This window comes from Protobothrops mucrosquamatus, unplaced genomic scaffold, assembly GCF_001527695.2.
Source record: "Protobothrops mucrosquamatus isolate PMUCROS unplaced genomic scaffold, P.Mucros_1.0 scaffold600, whole genome shotgun sequence".
Lineage (NCBI taxonomy): Eukaryota > Metazoa > Chordata > Lepidosauria > Squamata > Viperidae > Protobothrops > Protobothrops mucrosquamatus.
In genome coordinates this window covers 7,931-28,326 of record NW_015386899.1, presented here as the reverse complement: position 1 = coordinate 28,326, position 20,396 = coordinate 7,931, and the positions used below count along the sequence as shown (strand labels likewise).

General features: G+C 37.7%; 2 protein-coding genes across 3 annotated transcripts in view; one reads left to right on the top strand and one right to left on the bottom strand.

Moving 5' to 3' along the window:
- The window catches only part of MBTD1 (mbt domain containing 1), a 44,833-nt gene extending 37,767 nt beyond the window's left edge, over positions 1-7,066 (top strand). The window contains exon 16 of the mRNA XM_015817511.1: positions 6,725-7,066. Within this exon, the coding sequence (XP_015672997.1) occupies positions 6,725-6,843 (119 nt within the window). The 3' untranslated portion in view covers positions 6,844-7,066. The remainder of the gene's footprint in view (positions 1-6,724) is intronic.
- Positions 7,067-13,140: 6,074 nt separating this feature from the next.
- Positions 13,141-20,396, bottom strand: part of LOC107288851 (nucleoside diphosphate kinase) — a 7,455-nt gene continuing 199 nt past the window's right edge. Inside the window, exons 1-5 of one of the 2 annotated variants that reach the window (XM_015817508.1) lie at positions 20,269-20,371; positions 17,425-17,557; positions 15,654-15,755; positions 14,516-14,628; positions 13,141-13,386 (exon numbers count right to left, since the gene is read on the bottom strand). In XM_015817508.1, coding sequence (XP_015672994.1) covers positions 13,269-13,386; positions 14,516-14,628; positions 15,654-15,755; positions 17,425-17,553 — 462 coding nt within the window. In that variant the 5' untranslated portion in view covers positions 17,554-17,557; positions 20,269-20,371 and the 3' untranslated portion in view covers positions 13,141-13,268. Of the gene's footprint in view, positions 13,387-14,515; positions 14,629-15,653; positions 15,756-17,424; positions 17,558-20,268; positions 20,372-20,396 lie in introns of those variants that run through there. The other variant, XM_015817509.2, reaches the window with a different exon arrangement.

Sequence of the window (20,396 nt, the reverse complement as noted above, 5' to 3'; positions counted from 1 at the left end):
GAGTTCCAGAAGGACAACCATCACTGCTGCCCTCCACAATCTGGGCTTTATGGCAGAGTGGCTAGACAGAAGCCTCTCCTCAGTGCAAAACACATGAAAGCCTGCTTGGAGTTTGCAAAAAAGCACCTGAAGGACACTCAGATTGTGAGGAACAAGATTTTCTGGTCTGATGAAACCAAGATTGAACTGTTTGGCCTCAATTCTAAACATTATGTATGGAAGAAACCAGGCACCTGCCCAATACTATCCCAACAGTGAAACTTGGTGGCAGCACGATGCTATGAAGGTGTTTTTCAGTAGCAGGGTCTGGGAGAGTGATCAGGGTTGAGAGAAAGCTGAATGGAGCAAAATAGAGGGATATTCTCAATGAAAATCTGTTCCACAGTGCTCAGGATCTCAGACTGGGTTGAAGGTTCACTTTCCACCAGGACAACAATCCTAAGTAAACAGCCAAGACAACACAGGAGTGTCTTAGGGACAACCCTATGAATGTCCTAGAGTGGCCCAGCCAGAGCCCTGACACGAACCCTATTGAACATCTCTGGAGGAACCTGAAAATGGCTGTCCACCGACGGTCGCCATCCAACCTGACTGAGCTTGAGAGGATTTGCAAGGAAGAATGGCAGAAAATCCCCCAATCCAGGTGCACAAAGCTTGTTGCATCATACCCAAGAAGACTCAAGGCTGAAATTGCTGCCAAAGGTGTTTCAACAAAATACAGAGTGAAGGGTCTGAATACTTATGCCACTGTGATATTTCAGTTTTTTTTCTTTTTAATAAATTTACAGACATTTCTAAAATTCTGTTTTCACTTTGTCATTATGGGGTACTGAGTGTAGATTAATGAGAAAAAAAATGAATTTCAACAATTGTATAATCAGGCTGCAGCATAACAAAATTGACAAAAGTGAAGAGGGTCTGAATACTTTCTGAATGTACTGTACATCTTCAGATTATGCCCTAAAAGTGGATGGTAATAGATTTTTAGTATGCAGGCCTAATGAAAAAAAATATCATAGCTTCCTTTCCCAATCTTTAGTTCTGAAACAATTTTCCACAGTGAATCTAATAAATTTGAGTAAAGTTACTATAGAATAAGTATAATAAGCACAAATGAAATGAATTAAATAATCTGATTAGGATTGAAATGGGAATAAGAACATTATCGTCAGCCACAGGTTTCATTATTGTGAATAATATTGTAGTAAATTTTTGAAAACTCTGTAAAGTTTTTTTTAAACTCCTTGAGAATATTGCTTATTATTGCATGTTCTTAATTTCATGGTAGTATTTCAGCTTGCCTACAGTGGAATGGTGTGAACATTTGGAACATGTGGAAATTTGCAACTTGAAATGCAAAAATAGTAAATGGCAAGGGTCATGGATTAATGAACAAAATGAAAGAAAAATAGTTATGTTATCTTTCTATGAAAGGAAGAGAAATGGAAGGGTGCAATAGATATGAAAGAAAGTGGTCTAATCTTGGGCAAGATTTATTAGTAAGGACAAAGACCTGAAATCTGTGTTTAATTATGAGTAAAAGATCTATAACAGTGGTTCTCAACCTGTGATCATGGACCCCTGGGGGGACACGATGTCATCACAGGGGGTCCATGAAGGCTTGAAGAAATGTTTTAAATGATTTAAATGAGTTAAGTCTTGATGGTCTGTGGTCACAAAAGGTATTTAAAGAGGGTCCGTGGTGAAGAAAAGGTTGAGAACCACTAGTCTATAACATGTCAGACAGGGTGATATGATGTGATCTAGTTTGTTGTGAAGGCAAACAAAAGTAGAATTTTATAGTTAAATGAATGGCTGGAAGTTGAGGACTACCTCTATTAGAAAGCAGAAAGCCTTCAAGAGTCCCTCCTTGTCAAACTTAGTTCTCTCCATTGCATGATTGGGACCAAACGTACGTCACTATCTACAAATGTATTTCTTACCACCTTTAGGAGAATTTAGTTCTTGGAACAGAGAAAATATTTGATATGGGCTTTGTGAAAGAAATGCCAATAAAGATGCCATTGTGGTACAATTATCCACCTTTTTCTCTTGGTCTTCTTCTTCTTCTTGTGCCATATCCATTATCGGACGTTGGCGATCATGTTGGCGATCCTGTTTTTATCAGTAGCCGCACGAAAAAGTGCTGCTGAGTTTTGTCCAAACCAGTCCTTTAGATTTTGAAGCCATGATGTTCTTCTTCTGCCTGGACCTCGTTTGCCTTCAATCTTTCCCTGGAGGATTAAATGGAGTATGCTGTATTTTTCTGGGTGTCGCATCCCATGTCCGAAATATTCTAATTTTCGTTTTTTAATTGTTTTGATGATTTCCCTTGGCTTTCCCAGGTGGCTTATCACCTCCTCATTTCTGATCTTGTCAACCTTTCATCTTGGTACCATCACTATAAAAAAATACAGAAGCCTCTCCTAATATCTGGTTTATATAACCAGTGGTTTATCGAGAAGGGATTTAATGTCCCTTTGCCTCTCTGTCCTTATGCTGTTGGTCAGGTGGAGGACATTATTCATTATATCCTCCACTGCCCCATTTACAATGAAACCATGACCAAATTATTGAACTCAAGGGCTCAGACCTCAAAAATGGAACTGTCTTCTTGCAGATAAGATGCAAAAACCAGGTTGCTACTTTTTCTCTGCTGTCATTTAACTCTACTATTCTAGTGTTAATTAATTTTGCTTTATGGTATGTTATCACCTGTTAACTACTGTAAAATATTCATAGCAAAGGAATGGATATAAACGATAAATGTGGTAGTACAGTAAGTAACGAAAGCTTGAGAAAATTACTAAAGGAAATAAGGTTGATTAGATGCAGGCAGGCCATTATTTGGTTATTTGGGATCATTGGAACAAATTAGAGTGAAAGTATATGGAGTGAAGAGATAACGTTGTTATGGAAGTCGTTAAAAAGAGGCAAACAAGGTTACTCCAGTAAATTGAATACACACAATTTAGAAAGTGCAGTGGGGCTATGCTAGGCAGAGGTTTTGAAGATGGGAGTTTTGCTCTTCAGTAGGAAGAATTAAGAATTATGAGAATGTGGCAAAGCTTTTTTCATGTTTGTTCCTTTAGAGAAAGTGTATGGTAAAGTAAATAGACTTGAATTATGTTTTGTGCAAATACAGAGCTGAAGGTTGGCTGTTGAATGTGATAAGAGTTTTGTTTTATTACAGAAGTCATGTATGCATAATTTGAATAATAAGTGTACGTAGTGAATGGTTCAGTATAGCACGGAATAAGACAATTATATGTGATGTCCTTTAGGTTGTTCAATATATTTATATACAAATATGCAAGGAATCTTGGCAATATTAGAGGTATTGTTTAAGGATGCAAAAGTACATACGTTATGCAGAAAATATTCACTGAGAATCCAAATGCATCGTATGATGCATTGGGGAGTATAAATCTGAAAATTAATGTATCAAGGTCCATGTTGATATTTGACAAAAAAATTGAATGAATAATTGTAAGATATTCCATTGTGAGAAAGAAACCAAGGGCAGGTAAATTAATTCATTACCTCATGCTTATTTTTTTAGCTTTTTATTTTTACTTCTTTACTGCATAATATTGCTTACCTCAAAAAACAGTTATGTGGTGAGTGTGTGTATTAATATGTTATGAGAAACTGAACACAGATAAATGATTTAAATTTTTTTAGTAGTACATGTCTAAAGTAAATGATTTCATTGCGGTAGAGTTGTCATTTAATACCTTTGAGTCTTTGTTCACTGAATGTTCACAACTTGGCTGTAGTACTGCCAAAATTTTGCTGACTTAATTCTGTCTATAATTCAAACAAATGTGATTTCTTGAAATATGTCACACATATACACAATATTGAAGGGTTCTTTAAATATTTGTATGTGCTTCTTTTCAATCCTCCACTCATATCACATTTTGAAGAGGTAGCCAGTCTGCTGATCCAGATTTGGGTTTAGCAAAGTTCTGCTGGCTGTGAAGGAAGAGGATGAAATGCTAATTTCCTCCAATTCCACCAGTCTTTGGAAACTCCACAAGCCACTCCTTGTGGCTCTGGAGTTGCTCCTCCAGAATTAGAATGAAATATGGTTTTGGAAACGAAGTAAAGGGCAGAAAAAGAGAACTTTTTAAAATGATTAACATATTTTAATTTAGAAAGACTGATCCTGGAAACAAGGCACTTGATATTGAAGTGTCTTAGCCATCTTTTCATAAAAAAGAAACATGAATAAAAATCAAAGATTCTCTTGAAATCACCTCAGTTGTGGTTATTCCTATGGTGGTTTTGCTTAATCAGTCTCTGTGTTTTTGCCAGACCAGGGATGGCAACTAGTTAGTTAAGTCCCCTGTGTTTGGTGAGAAGTAAGGATTCTATGTCCAATTTTGCAGCTTAAGTTTTTGTATGTAAAAAGAATTCTACTTTGTATGAATGAAAACTGTGATTTGAACATTATAATTTAGTGTTAGTCAATCCATTGTAAGGCAGAAAGTTATGTTTAAAAAGGTATGGGAAGCAAAGTAAGAGTAAAATTAAAGAAAGTGGGATTGTTTTGTCAAAAAATGAGTAATGTATGAGGACCAGAATGGTAATTTTGAAATAGCCAACATGGGTTTGTTAAAAACAGATCATGCCAAACCAATCTTATTTCATTCTTTGATAAAGTGACCAAATCAGTAGACCAGCGAATTGCTGTGGACATAGTATACTTAGATTTCAGTAAGGCATTCAACAAAGTAGACCACAATCTAATGCTTGATAAGCTAGAAAAAGATGGAATAGACAACATCACCACCAGACGGATTTGTAGCTGGCTGACAAACTGTACTCAACGAGTAGTCCTCAAAGGTACTACATCCACATGGAAAGAAGTAAACAGTGGGGTACCACAAGGCTCTTTCTTAGGCCCAGTACTCTTCAATATCTTCATCAATGACTTAGATGAGGGAATAGAAAGGGAACTCATCAAATTTGCAGATGACACTAAATTGGCAGGAATAGCCAACACCCCAGAAGACAAGATCAGGATTCAAAAAGATCTTGACAAACTTGAACAATAAAATGAGTTTTAATGTGGAGAAAAGCAAAGTTTTACATTTAGGCAGGAAAAATCAAAGGTATAAGTACAGATTAGGTGAGACCTTGCTCAAAAACAGTAACTGTGAGAGGGACATTGGAGTCCTAGTGGACAATCACTTGACTATGAGCCAGTAGTGTGCAGCAGCAGCCAAAAAAGCTGATAAAATCCTGGGTTGTATAAACAGAGGCATAGAATCAAGATCATGCGAAGTATTAGTACTGCTTTATAAAACCCTAGTAAAACCACACCTGGAATACTGCAACCAATTTTGGTCACCATACTACAAAAAAGATGTTGAGACCTTGGAAAAAGTTCAGAGAAGAGCAACTAAAATGATCAAGGGCCTGGAGACTGAAACATATGAAGAACGGCTGCGGGACTTGGGTTTGGCTAGTCTAAAGAAAAGAAGAAATAGGGGAGATATGATAGCAGTATTCCAGTATTTGAGATGCTGCCACAAAGAAGAGGGGGGTCAAATTATTCTCCAAAGCATCAGAGGGCAGGACAAGAAACAATGGTTGGAAACTGATCAAAGAGAGAAGCAACCTGGTATTAAGGACAAAGTTCCTAACAGTGAGGACAATTAACCAGTGGAACGGCTTGCCTTCAGAAATCATGGGCGCTCCATCACTGGAGGTTTTTGAGAAGAGAATGGACAGTCACTTGTCTGAGATGGTATAGGTTCTCCTGCTTGAGCAGGGGGCTGGACTAGAAGACCTCCAAGGTCCCTTCCAGCTCTATTCTATTCTACAGATGCAATCTTGAATGATAAGGAAACTCAAGTAGTTGGTTCCTGACAAAACATTCTACTTATTCAGTTAAACGTACGGAAGTTTATGATGAGAATAAACTCATCATGAGAATAAGCATTTTGGCCCACTTAGTTCTAGGTCAATAAACCTTTACCTGGACTGGCAAATTTCAGATTGCAGACAATGTTTCCATCTATATGCATAGATTGTTATAAATCTTATTTAGATAAAAACAAAAGTTTGAGAAATGGGTCGTATCCTAGCCTTTTCATATTGTGATAATATACATGCAGGACTTTGTTTCTTAAAACTAGGGAGGCTTCTGTCAATAATTAGAAAAGATGCAAATTTTAATTGGGATGCAGATAGCTAGGAGTGTGTGTGTGTGTGTGTGTGTGTGTGTGTGTTGTATATTTACTCCATATAAGCACAGCCTTCGTCAACTAATTTTAACCTTCTAGGATTTCTTTAAAATCCTGATCCATGAAGAAAATGTTTTTTCTTGTTAAGTTACAAGTATTGTGGCTTCATGTTGTTTCATTGAAGATGCTTTGTGAACAATACCAGGTTTCATTTCAATCAGTGGACTGACTTTTTAACAGATGTCTTTATGATTGTAGTCAACCAAAATTCTTTTTTATTAGGGCAAGCACTATCTACACATTTATATTTAACCTTTTCTTTTATTTCTTCCTTTTAATTCACATATTTCCAAATTCAGCCCACGATTTTCTTTACTATATTCTCCTTCTGAACTTTTGCTTTGCAGCACTGTATTTTCCTGTGCAGGAATAACAAAAGTTGGGATGTTGCCAATTTTTCATTTCTGAAATGAAAAGAACAATATCACTGCCAATTTTCATTTTTTAACAACCTCTTTCATATTTAGTATCTTCACTGCAGCTGAAAGAGGAATTGATAGATGGAGAGGAATACAGCTTTCTTCAAGGAGCTTCTGATCAGGAAAGCAATGGATCAGCCAGCCAGTACATCAAGCAAGAACCCTAAGGGTAAATCTGAACAGGATGGTACAAAACAAGACTTCCTTAAGACTGATGTTCCCATTCAGATGTTACCATTTGATGGCTTCTACTAAGGGCACTTTGCTAACTGCGGTTAAGATTTCAATTCAGAATTTTTGGAGGACAAGAAAACTATTTTAGTGGGGGGAAAAGAATTTTCAATTTATTAAAAATTGACATGTTTGTGTTGTATTTGAAGCTTTTGAAAGAATTTTTGTAATATTTTCAAGTTCAGATTGTTAAAAAAAAGATACTCTAATTTTTTGGTAAGAATTAAAAAGCTTAATTATAGCAGGATTGCAGGAAACCCTTTGAGGAAGATGAGATGGTAGAATAGTTGAAAACACAAATGAACTGTTTGTGATGAGTGAACCTTCTGGTACAAGCTGGGAGCTTCTGAACTGAAAAGCTACACTAGGCATGCCCTGTCTTTTCCTCAGTGACATCATGAGACACGGTGATGAAACATAAGAAAAGAAATTGAAAGGATGGAGTATTAAAATGTTTTCTCCTGGCACAGTGATATACTGACAAATCTGCTTAAGATTTTGGAGAATTAAGCTTTGGTCCTGTCTTCATTAAAGTTATTGAGGCTGTTACTTGTTAATATTTTGAAATACTAAGATATTCACACAGATGATCAGCAAAGCTCCCATATGTCAACTAGTATATGGGACATTTTGTTTTTTCTTGTGCAAGGAACTGAAAGCTCTTTTTCTAGTGAAACAGCAACAGATTTGATTTCCATCCTGATGGAAGACACACCCTGAAACGATGCAGCAGTCTGCTCCTGAAGACGGCATTATTCTTCTCTACACATTTGGAAGAACTTCTTGATTGTTGCAAACTGAGCTGGTTTGCCCGAAGATGCTTTGGAGCCTGTGTTGAACACAGTATTTTCTTGGCTGCTGATACCTTTCTCAAGAATTTGTCATAACTAGTGTGGCATGAATGCTGAATTTCTTGGAAACTGTTCCTGGATAGTTAAATCTGTATGGAAGTTAACAGATGGAATCATTCACAGAACTTTAAAATGTTGACATTTCCATTCTGGTGTCATGACGGGATGATATATGTCACAGAGTTTTGCTTTTACCAGTAAGGTTCATTTACTAAACTCTCAGGAATTAACTGCTTATATTCTGTAATTGCTTCTGGGTCATAGCAAGTCGACTTTAGAGCAGTCTGTCTGATTCTTGTTTCAAGGGTAGGGTTTAGAAAAAAATTAATTCTATAGATTAACCTCTACACCCTTTAAATCTAATGCTTTATGACTAGCAACTCTCCAAGCCCCAGAGACAATTTTTGGCATATAAATGTTTTAAATTTTTAAACGCATAGAAAGTTGAAAACCAGCAATTTTGATTATTTTCTTATCTTTGTTATTGGGTACATACCATTTGTGATATGCAAAGGTTTACCACATTCTATGCAAGAGGGGATAATGGTGTAAAATTTTGTAGTAATTTCTGGAAGTACATTTTTTTTCTGTATTAATATAGGACTGTATGAAACAATTCCTACTCTTTTTTTTTCCTTTTTCTTTTTTCTTTTTTACATAGCTGGGCCATTGTTGAAAACTGCTTCATGTATACATTTAAAAAACTGAGTATCAAGTGTCAAATATTGTGAATATAAGTGGAAACTGCATACTGTATTGTTATGTCTCTAAAAAGATTATGTTCATAATCCTTAGAAGTACAAGGGGCGATCTGGGCTTAGCTGATCTGCCTTCTTCCTTCTTTTCCTCTAGGAATATATTTCCCTCCCTCATTCACAAGTGCTCCATTACAGCTGTTTTTGAAACTTCCCTGGTTTACAAAGCAGTTCATGATGCTACAAAAAAGAGCTGCTCTTGGGGGAGGGGAGCAAAAAGCTGTATCATGTTTGTGTGTACCCAGATGTGCGCACACGTACACTCATATGCATGCACACATAAGGATTCCCTGAATCACAGTAATTTTGAAATCATAATTCAGGCATCAATCCCTTAGCACAGTATTTCTTAGGCCAGTGTCTCCCAAATGTAAATGATCCATGTCACCAGGCCATTTACCTGTAGGATAGAATCCTTCAAAAGCAAAATGAGATTCCGGAAGGAATTGCATCGAAAACTGAGTGATCCATATTTTTTTTCCATCTCAGATCATAATTCTGTCAGCCATGCTCACCTATAATAATGCAGAACTGATAGGATGAATTTTGTGGTTTGTAAAGGCCACTGTATAATAACTGCATTGTCAGAGACTCTTGAGGACTTGCAGAATAACATTTATATACCAAGTTCTTCTGATTTTTATCAGAAAGATAATATTACTGTGAAAAAGACATCCTGAGTAAGGTCTGTACTAATGGCTTTTGCCTTGAGGCCAGCATAAAAACTTGGACTTATGTAGAAATTGATTCTTGTTTAGTTATACGATCTAAACAAGCTTGAACCAAAAGAACATACATTTAGGCACAGTTACTCCCAATTCCTAGTGGACACACATTGTGTGTATTTTGTATCTGTAGGATTGGCAGAAAATCATGAGGTGCAGTCGTGTTTCCCCATTCCTGTGCATGTTATGATTGGAGAATTTCACTAATTTCTGTCAGTCTTACATTGGAATGGCCTTTGTCCAGATGAACAGATGCCCTCTTCTACCTCGGAATATGGCAGCTCCTGAAAAAACCCACAACCACATTTAATCCCTACCACATCAGCTGAGAACCTGATGTTGAACCAGCAATTCTGCAAGATGTTAGAAGACCTATAATTATGTTTGGGAGAGAATGGCCTTGATTACTGCTATAGTGCAGGTTCTCTGATTTTTGGAGATAATTTACACATTTGTCAAGTAGGTACTGCTATCTGTTCAGGATTTTCATTCTCCCATTTCTACATCCTGATACATGTACCTGATTAAATGAAAACTTAAATATGAAAACTTTTTTCAAATCTTGAAATTAATTCTTTTTCCATGAAACCCTTGAGTGAAACCTTTTTCCACATTAGTTGTTCATTTGTCTTTTTTCTTCAGTGTTCATTCTGAGTAATGCTTATGTGTGGCCTCTTAAAAAACAGCAACCAGATGACTGTAAACTTTTAGTACCATTGGGTACGTTCATTTTTTTTAATGATTTAGTTCTAACGACATCTCCAGTTTGCTGTGAACTAATTACCACCAATAATCTGGGATGGAATCAGATTGGAGGGGCTGAGTGGATATTGGTTTGAGACTTGTACTTCTGCTGTGGGTCAGCTAATATTACAGTATTTGGCACAAGGCAGGATCTTTTTAAATAAGGCACCACAGGCAAGGTAAATTACATTGCAAGGGCTCCTTTGTACAGCTCAGAATATTACATCTTTTTCACGCTTTAAATTTCCTTGCTGAATCAGAGGAATACAAAAGCAGTTATCGACTTCTTGTTCTATTGATACTAACACGGGTTTCAGTGTTTGTTTGTTTTTATTGTTGTCATTTTTATGTGATGTGAACACCTACTCCCATCAATATTTGTATTATGGTGCTAATATATTGGTAACAATCCTTTATTGGAAAGGGATTAAAACTGTGATTAAATTGATTTTTTTTTTAATTTTCATATTTAAGTGAAATCTCAGCCATTTATATAAAAAAGGGGGAAAAAAGCATGAGCTTCTGCCTCTGGGAAAATGATCGAGGCAGAGGTTAAAAAATGGTTTTTACATCATTTCTGTATGTATTTGATATATAGATCACTATCTGTATAAATTTAATCTTTTATTTTCTTGGTTATTTGTGTGGTCAAATGGGAACATTTAAAACCTCTAATGTACATAACTCAGTGAAAATTGCTTTTGAAGAAATTAATGTTACTTTCATTTTTAACAGACTGCAGATTTTCAAGCATGGATGTGAAAAAGCATTAAGAATATAACTTTGTGTACAAGATGAAAATAATTCACTAAATTTGCCTTTTTTACACAAAATAAAAATGTTAAAAAGAAGACCAGGTGGTAAATTTTGTCTCAACGGGGTCAAGAATATCTTTTAAAATATTGATATAATAAAGTATCTCCATTTCATTATCACTAAAAGATAGGTCTGCATTAATTCTAATGGTAATTCTGATCATTGGAAAGAAATGTCAAATTAATTTTATTTGTTTCATGGAGTGAAGTATAATTTTATTTGTGACAGGCCCAGTACTGTTCCTTTCATCCTGTTTCTCTAAATGTAGTTTTAGTTTAGCCCTAATCTGCCCAACCAATGTTTCAACCACAAATTTCTAATTCAAAACTTTTCTCTAGCCAATAGGTATCATTTTGCATTAATTTTGCTATTAGTCAAAGAGTCATGGAAGACATCATGAAGTTTTTCACTATAGGTCTCCTTTGATGGAGATTTTCCTGGGCTAGGGAAGCAAATATTGTGGTGCAGAAAGACTGTTCTTATTGCAAGTAACAGTAAAACAACCTGCTTAGAAGATACATAATTGCTAAATAAAAGTGTCTGAAAATGTACCTCAAATTAAGAACTGCAAAATAGTTTATGGGCCATAAATATGGCTATGATTTAGGAATTACTTGAGTTTTTCACCATAAAACCACAAATCAAGTAGTTTCTTTGCCCATATAGTTGCTGGGATTATACAGTCCTTATTCTCCAGCCCTGGATATGATTAGGAATGCTCAGTTGATTAAAAAGATTTTCAGAATGAACATAGTTATTTTATTCCATCTCTATCAGTGCAATTGAATATTTAATACTTTAGAAGGTTACACACATCAAGTAGCACTTCTTGTTGAAAACTACATCAACTTTCTAAGATGTTACTGCATTACAGGAGAAATACACAATAGAAGCCATTATTTCCACTTTCCTGGATAGCCTATAGTGGACGTCCACACAACTTATAGGTGGGAGGAACCACAGTGGCCCAAATCACTGCAAGCTATAAAGGAATACCTGGTATGCTGATCAGCTGTTTGGTGACTAGTGGAACAGTAGTAACAGCAGAATGCAGAGGCTTGGGGGGACTTAGCAGCATTTTTTGGGGGTAGGAGTGAGTTTATTTTAAAATATGCCACCAGGCCATTTGGTGGGCCATGCTGTGCAGTCCTGCTGGGAAGAATGGGAATCGCTCTTATGGCTAAGTTGTTCAATAATCTTAAGTTTCCTGAAACAAAATTCTGACATACTGAAAAATATTGGGCAGCAGAATCAATTCTGTGGCAAGTGAATTCTCCTGTTTTAAAATTGGAGGTATGTACTATAGGTAGTCCTCAACTTACAACAGTTCGTTTAGTGACTGTTCAAAGTTATAATGGCACTGAAAAGTGTGACATGACCATTTTTCATACTTACGACTGTTGCAGCACCCCCATGGTCACGTTTTACATTTGGGTGCTTGACAACTGTCTCGTTTATGGTGGTTTCAGTGTCCCACAGACATGTGTTCCCCTTCTGCAACCTTCTGACAAGTAAAGTCAATGGGGAAATCAAATTCATTTAACCACCGTGTTACTAATTTAACTGCAGTGATTCAATTAACAAATGTGACAAGAAAAGTTGTAAAATGGGGCAAAACTCACTTCTCACTTAGCAACATAAATTTTGGGCTCAGTTGTCATAAACTGAGGACTATCTGTATTTAAAAATATTTTATTGATAACTGGTATTTGCTTACCATGTACTTTCATTCACTCTACAAAAAGCAAGAGAAAAGCAGCTTTAGGACGATCACTACTGGCCGAGAACAGTTTTCTAGAAGTGAATTTTGACTATGCAGGGGATATAACATGTTCTCGTTGTGAAAAGCCCATTGTGAATTGATGTTATAAAATATTACACAAGTGTAGAATTTGCAGAAGGTCTGACTACCTTGAGTGATGCTGGACTGTGTGTGCTTTTCTCAGGAACAATATGGAACTGGTTTGCCACTGCCTTTTTCTAGAATGCATTTTTGGTTCCTCAATCTACCCCACCCTCCTGGGATTCAACTAGTGGTCTCCCATCCAAGTTCTAACCAGGAATTAGCCTACCTAGTTAGGTGCTGTTGCAAGATCCTTCCTTATAAAATGCAACACATTTGGAATTCAGAGCGTTCTGATCTAGTTGAAAGCACTGCAGATGCTTCAAGTATGCTTCTGTTATAGCCAAAAACAGCTTGTCTTGAATTCAATTCAAATTTTTTAGCATGTCTCTCATCTGTATTTATTGAAGATCTTTTTAAAATGACAACCACATGTACCACGAATACACTTCAAACAATTCACACATATCTTTTCATTTCTTTAAAGACAAGAACACTTATTTGTTCATGATGCCTTTATTTCATAGTGTCAATCAAGGAAGTAACTATGCTAACTGCTCCCATGAAATGCAAGGGTGGAATGAAATGACTTGTTGAAAGAAGGCACGACTCCTCTGAAGGACTACTTTACTCATAAATCCATTCTTGAGCACAAGATTTGTAGTCCACAAGTTCTTCAGACTGGAACCACAGACTGATTTCATTTTGCGCACTCTCCACAGAGTCACTGCCATGAATGATGTTCCTTTAGAGAAGACAAAGGTGTTAGGATATTTGGAGAAGTAGTTAAAGAAATAAAGACTGCTTGTAGCTAATTTTTTTCTATTTATATAAGCTTATTTTTAAATTCCATCATACATTTGTAAGATGAAAGTACCATCCATAATCAAATTATTACTAACAACTCAAGTCTGATGGTTGTATAAGCTATTTACAGTAACAGCATAGTATTCCAGCTGTAGTTAAGTTTATAGTCATGCATGCTTTTGCCAAACTTCAGCTTGTGCATCAATGATATCAATGCTTGACAAAGATTAAATTTGACACTTCTGACAAAATACTAGTATCTAGCCTGCTTTCCTTTAAAAATATTTTCAATTAATTCAGTTACCGAGTTGTTTGGGGGCACACTTCAAAGTGTTAGCAATCACTTTTAAATCAGTCAAGGTTTAATTTAAAGGTTTGGGTCAAAGAATTTTAATGTAGACAGTGTTTCTTAAACTTTGGCCATCAGAAATCAATAAATAAAAATCTGGGGATTTTGCAATGGATAAAATACCTTCATTCCCTACATTTTGTTTTTAAGAGGATGGAAGATCCCATTTAGTGAAATAAGATGATTATGCAGTTGTTGCATTTATGTACTCTTTCCTCTTCCCTGTTTGAGGGCCCTTTGAAAGTAAATTTTATACCAAACCCAAAATTAAGCATTGCCACTTCACTTACTTTGTGTTTGCCATACAACAACTCTTTAACACCAACTTGCTAGTCAAAAGGGAGTTTCAATAGAAATCACACAGCACTTGGGGGTGAGTGAATCTCCAGCACAATATAGCACCACCTTTAGATATTCTTTATCACATTTTATACTTGGGGCTTTTGGAGTATAAGATCACAATTCCTATTAGCACAAAGCACTTGGACTTGCACTTGAGGCCTGCTAACTATTGTTATATTTCTGAATATTTATACCTAAACATTGATTAGTAATGTATTTTATAAATTTATTAGCTCCATTAAGTGCTATATGAGCATTAGCATAACAGGATCAATATTTTATATACATTAATTGTATCTGACATTACTTTTGAAGCAATTTTTGATTTTCTAGTAGGGCTTTCTATAATCTACAAGGAGTAAATTGTAGCACCAACCTGCCCACTTGAATGCAGAAATCTCCACGAATGGTGCCCGGCTTGGAATCTGCTGGATTGGTTTCTCCCAGCATTACTCTGCCTGTCTTCACAACATTAAGTCCTTCCCAAACCTATAAAAACAAATAAGTTTATTGAATAGATGCAAATACGATACTGTCAGAATGAACAGCTGTGGGCTTTATCATATTATACATATATTTAAAAGCCATATACTAATATATTTTTGTTTTAGCTTTATAGACACCAACTGGAATTACTAGATTTAAGAAGCTTAGTAAAGAAGGATAACATTTGGTTTCCATGTTGGCCAGCAGGAATCATGCAAACAGGAATTAAGATGCAACAGTATCTTCACACTTAATGTTTATCTAATTCTGAAGTAGACCAATTCTGGAGCTTTTATCCAATAATAATAATAATGGATAACAATATATAGTAATCACCATTGAAAATCCCATTCATTGGGATTTAGTTTTCCCTTTTAAATTGCAACTGAGTTTGCTATTTTACAGAAAGAATATGTTTCTATGCATTATTGTATAAGTTTTTGCTTTTATCTATTCCAAATCTATCACCATTCAGTTTACACAATCTTAGACTTTAACATGATGGAATAAGGATGTTTAATTTACTCCTGGATATATTATCTGGTATCTGCTATCATATCCCCCCCCTACTCCTATCCCCCTACTTCGGATATTATGTGCATTTCTAGTCCAGGAATGAAACCAGCTTGTCTCGTGTGGATAAATCCAATCAAAATGTTATTACGGTCACAGACCAGATGCCCAATATATTAAATAAAGCCTATCATATAATAAAAAATACAAACTCATACAGAGCACCATAAACCACTTCTTGTTCAGGGAATTAACTTCCCCCAAACCACCAGACCATTACTGAAATGAGCAGAATGCTATGGTCCAAAGGAGAAAATAGCAGTCTTTTGCTAGAACAGTACTTTTTAAATACACGTAGTATTTATTATCATGAATTACATTTGTCTTTTCCTAGAGGGAAACACATGTTTGTGTTACATAAGAGAGTTGGTAAATCACCCAACTGTTAAATTATTTTTCTCAGGAAAATCGGGGGTGGGTGGAAGTTAAGTAAATGTTCATAAATAGATACTTACCATGGCTACTACAGGCCCAGAATTCATATATTTAACTAAACCTAAATAGAAAGGTCTGTCTTTCAGGTCAATGTAATGTTCTTTAAGCAGTTCTTCAGATGCCTTTAGAGAAAGGAAATACAGCAATGGATTAATCCTCTATTATCAGTGGAAATCTATTTTAAATCTGTCTTCTCTGAATGGCCCTGTTTGCACCAGCATCAATGGAAGGGTTTAACAGATCAAGCGAAAAGCATAATCTAATTGGGAGGTTGGGGAAGGAAAATTAACTCCTGTCAATCCATTATCCAAACAAGGATGAGAAGATTAACCTCTTGTCCAGGTGCCAGAACAAAGTTCTAAGACAGTCTTCAAAAATGGGATAAACTGAGGCACTTCACCGGTTATTTTATACCCTCTTCTCAGCCAGGAAAGAATGGAAGACAGACAGAAACACATATGAGCACTGATTCTGCTCATTATAGCACCAACCCCTTTTTAAAAATGTGAAATGGAAAAAAAATGTAGCAAATTGCTGCCTCAAAGCATTCTTTTTGGTAGCTTGAAAATGTCAATTCCCACTTTTCATGGGGATACTTCTGATCATATGCTGCTGGTATGTGCGGGAAAGTGATAATGTTGCCTGCATTCTGTGAACACAACTAAGATTATCACACCAAATAATAAAGTAAAGATAGCTAATTCCCATTAGTAGTACTAGTTTGGATAACCTATCTTAACAGATTACGCAGTAGTGTTGTTATTGTAAAAGCTACATGCCATTTTAATCAAGTAGTTTTCTAACCAAAGTCAGACAAGCTCATTTGTATAGCTTTACGGTTTTAAGAAAACCTTCTACAACTTAGGAAACAGAGGACTGCCAGACAGATCAGTAAGAAGATAAACTTGAACATGCGGAACTTTAAAAGTGATTTTGTTTTCAGATTGAATATAATCAAAATTAACTTACTTTCTAAAGCAGTCTGCACTCCACCTTGAGTTTTGTACAAGTTGCTAGAAATGGTCATAGATATTAAGAATGTATTTACCTTTACAAATGTAATCTGAACTGAATTGAAAAGATGATAATAACCATAATATATTCCTTTACGCAGTCAAATCACAAGAATGCAGAATGTTATAATTAGGTGAAGCTTTTGGATAAATTCTCTTTATATGTTAAAAAATTTCAGCTGATGATGTCAGAAAATAAACACAAGTCCATGGCTTCTTCTCTGAATTCATCTGATTTTGATCTCTCAAAATTCAAAACTTTCAAAAAGTGCTAGTTTTGCATTTCTATATGCGGGTAGAAAGAGTGCATGCTCAAGAGTTAAGAGGAAGAACTAACAGAATGCCAACAATCACAGATGAATTTGAAGGACAACGAAATGTAGGCTAAAATAGCTCTGAATTGCTTAATCTAACCTAAATCAGAGTTCCCCAACCTTTCGGGATTGACGGCTCGGAGTGGGGGGAGGGAGGAAAGAAGGGATGGTTTTGTGGGAGGAGTAAACTCCCCGTTGCTTGCACAAGAGGGGCCATGAGCACCTGTGACGCTCTCGCGAGTGGGGCTGTGAATGCCTGCGTGAGTGGGGCTGTGCGGACTCACTGACCAACCACTCATGCAGCCCGGTGGCCAACAGGCTGCGGGCCGGTAGTGAGGTGTGGCCCACAGGTTGGGGACCCCTGACTTAAACTGATGCAGTTCAATATATGAGAATATTTTACTCATAGAGAGAGCTTACATATTTATCAGTTAACCAACACATGGGCCAAATATGAAACTTACATGGATCATTTTCATAGCTACTAGATGAAAACCCTTCTGTTCAAACCGTTTGATGATTTCACCCACTAATCCCCGCTGGACTCCATCAGGCTTGACAGCAATGAATGTACGTTCTGTATTAGAAGCCATAATTCTGCAAGAGAAAAGCAGAAAGAAACCAGTGAAAATCAACCTCAAAACAGTTCAGTTTTACCATTCTTAAACAGAGAAAATTGATTGGTGACTAGCAAGTTAGAGCCTAAGCATGAAAAGGCAGATTATGTTAGGTTTATATACGGTTTGCTTGGCTAAAGGAGGGAGGGAGGAATAGGTGAAAGAGAGGAAATTAGAGCCCCTTTGAAAGGCTTGGTGGCATCACAAGACCATTGAAGTTAAATACTTCATATAAAAGCATGTTTTTAACAACAGAATCAAGTCTGAAGAAATGAAGTTTCTTTTGTTAAAGGAATGCACTAGCTTTATCATTTCTGGCTGAGCAGTCAATTTGATAAGTAAACCCCTTCCAATTCTGATGTTTCTAGAACAGACATGTCAAACTTGTGACGTTGCGCGATGTATCGGAGCTTTTTCCCCATTGCCGGCAATGGGGTGGGTGTGGTTTCGTCGTCAGTTTGACACCCCTGTTCTAGAATGTATCTTTTTGGCCATCAAGGTGGTGCTGTTCAAGTTTTCTTCCTGTTTTGGATTCTTTTTAAAAAAAATTAAGAAAAGCCAGTGTTTTCTCCTTAAAATGCTACATTAAAATCCTTTTTAAAAATGGATTAGCCAGCTTCTAATCCATTCCTCTGACTGGTCTGCTAAAGTAACAAACTATTTCATGGTCAGTGTATAGACAAAAATGTTCATGCTTTCAAGGTACCATTAAACTACAATATCCAGAAACCCTTGTAGTATTACCAATATAAGGATTGCTGGGAGTTATAGTTTATCACCAGCTAGATTATTATAGAGCGCCAGTTTGTCGTGCATCGGACCTGGATATCTCCGAGACCGCCTTCTGCCTCAGATTACCTCCCATCGGCCAGTACGCTCCCACAGAGTGGGTCTCCTCAGGGTGCCGTCAGCCAGACAGTGCCGGCTGGCGACCCCCAGGGGGAGGGCCTTCTCGGTGGGAGCTCCCACCCTATGGAATGAACTGCCCCCAGAGATCAGGGTGATCCCGGATCTCCCTTCCTTCCGCCGCGCCCTTAAGACATGGCTGTTTCAGCTAGCAGGACTGGCCTAGGGGAAATTTTTAGCCGGGTTTTAAAATATTTTAATTAACATAGGCCAATATTAATATCTTCTTTTAATTATGTTTTTAACTATAGTTACTTTGGTATTTTTGTATCTGTTTTATCAGGCTGTTAGCCGCCCTGAGTCCGCAAGGAGAAGGGCGGGATATAAATACAATAAAACTCAAACTCAAACTGTAAGGGTTAATGCATCTCCGGCAACCAGGATATCATGATTTCTAGACCTGCCTGAGGCACAAAGGCAGCTGGGTGACCTTGGGCCAGTCATTCACTCTCCGCTCTAGGGAGGCAAAGGCAAACCTCTTCTGAAAAACCTTGCCAAGAAACTTTATGGCAGTGTTTCTCAACCTTGACAATTTTAAGGCATGTGGACTTCAACTCCCAGAATTCCACAGCCAGCAATGCTGGCTGTGGAATTCTGGGAGTTGAAGTCCACATGCCTTAAAATTGTCACGGTTGAGAAACACTGCTTTAGGAACTAGTCCAGGAAGTCGCTAGGAGTCAAAAACTGACCCAAAGGCAAAGAAAAGAACAGTATAGGCTCCCTATACTTTTAAAATTGAGAACTCAACAAAGACCCAAAGAACATTCATATCATTCGTTTCAAAATGGTTATTATCAGCAGCTGCACCAGTTTTGGGCATAACCGGTGAAGCTTTCCCGGAACTGGATTGTCTTCCCTACTACAACACTGACTTTGATTGCGCTTCTACCACAAAACGTTTCTATACAGCAGTGTTTCTCAACCGTGACAATTTTAAGGCATGTGGAGTTCAACTCCCAGAATTCCACAGCCAGCAATGCTGGCTGTGGAATTCTGGGAGTTGAAGTCCACATGCCTTAAAATTGTCACGGTTGAGAAGCACTGCTATACAGGATCTGTAAAGACGCAAAGAGACCTAAAAGGGACTCGCGGAGACTTGTTCATCCCGCAGAGTCGCGATCTGGGGGCAGACGGAGAGATGCCATCCTGCGCCCTCCGGCAATTGCTTCCCGAGTTGCCTTCTCTCTAGTGTTGAGCGGCCCTTCCCTTTGGGTCGTCCTAAAAACGTCTTGCGGGCAGCTTCCCTTCCAAAGGTTAGCAGAGGCCGTCCATCCACGTGTCACGCTTTGTTCTCGCTTCTTCCGGCTGGCGGGCGGCGACACGTGTTCGAGCTTCAACTACTAGCACCTCAGCAGCCAGGAAGGCCCCGCTCTCGTCTCCAACAAACGAACGTGTAGCGTTGGCCCCATTTCCGAGGCAGGTGAATTGCTGGAGCCTCGGTGGGGCCATCCAAGGAAAGTGTCTCGGCCGCCTTCTCTTACGCCTTCCGGAGACCGGAAAGGGGGAGCGACGCCTTCCGCCGGCTCAAAGAGGCGTCCCCTGGTTGGGTCCGTGGAAGGTCTTCACAAGGAAGCGATTTGAGCAATTGCTCATTCTGCTTTCATGGCAGCTGCAAAGCTGTCTATTAAACAGCGTCCCCCTCCCCCGATCATCCTGGTTTGCTAGATTGGCGGGTCCCAGTCCTCCTTTTCTTTCTTTACAAATCTGTTTTTCCTTCGCTCCAAGGCTTCGGTTTTATTGCTTCTCCCCTCCGAAAAGGAGGAAAGCGAAACACAAACCACTTACCCCAATTACAGGAAAATCTGATCCAGCAGGCAGGGCGGCGTGGTTACAGCGGCTGCCTCCTTGAAATCCTTCTGGGGAAGAGGAGGAGCGAAGCGAGGCGAGGCTGGGTTAAAGCAGGAATCTCACCG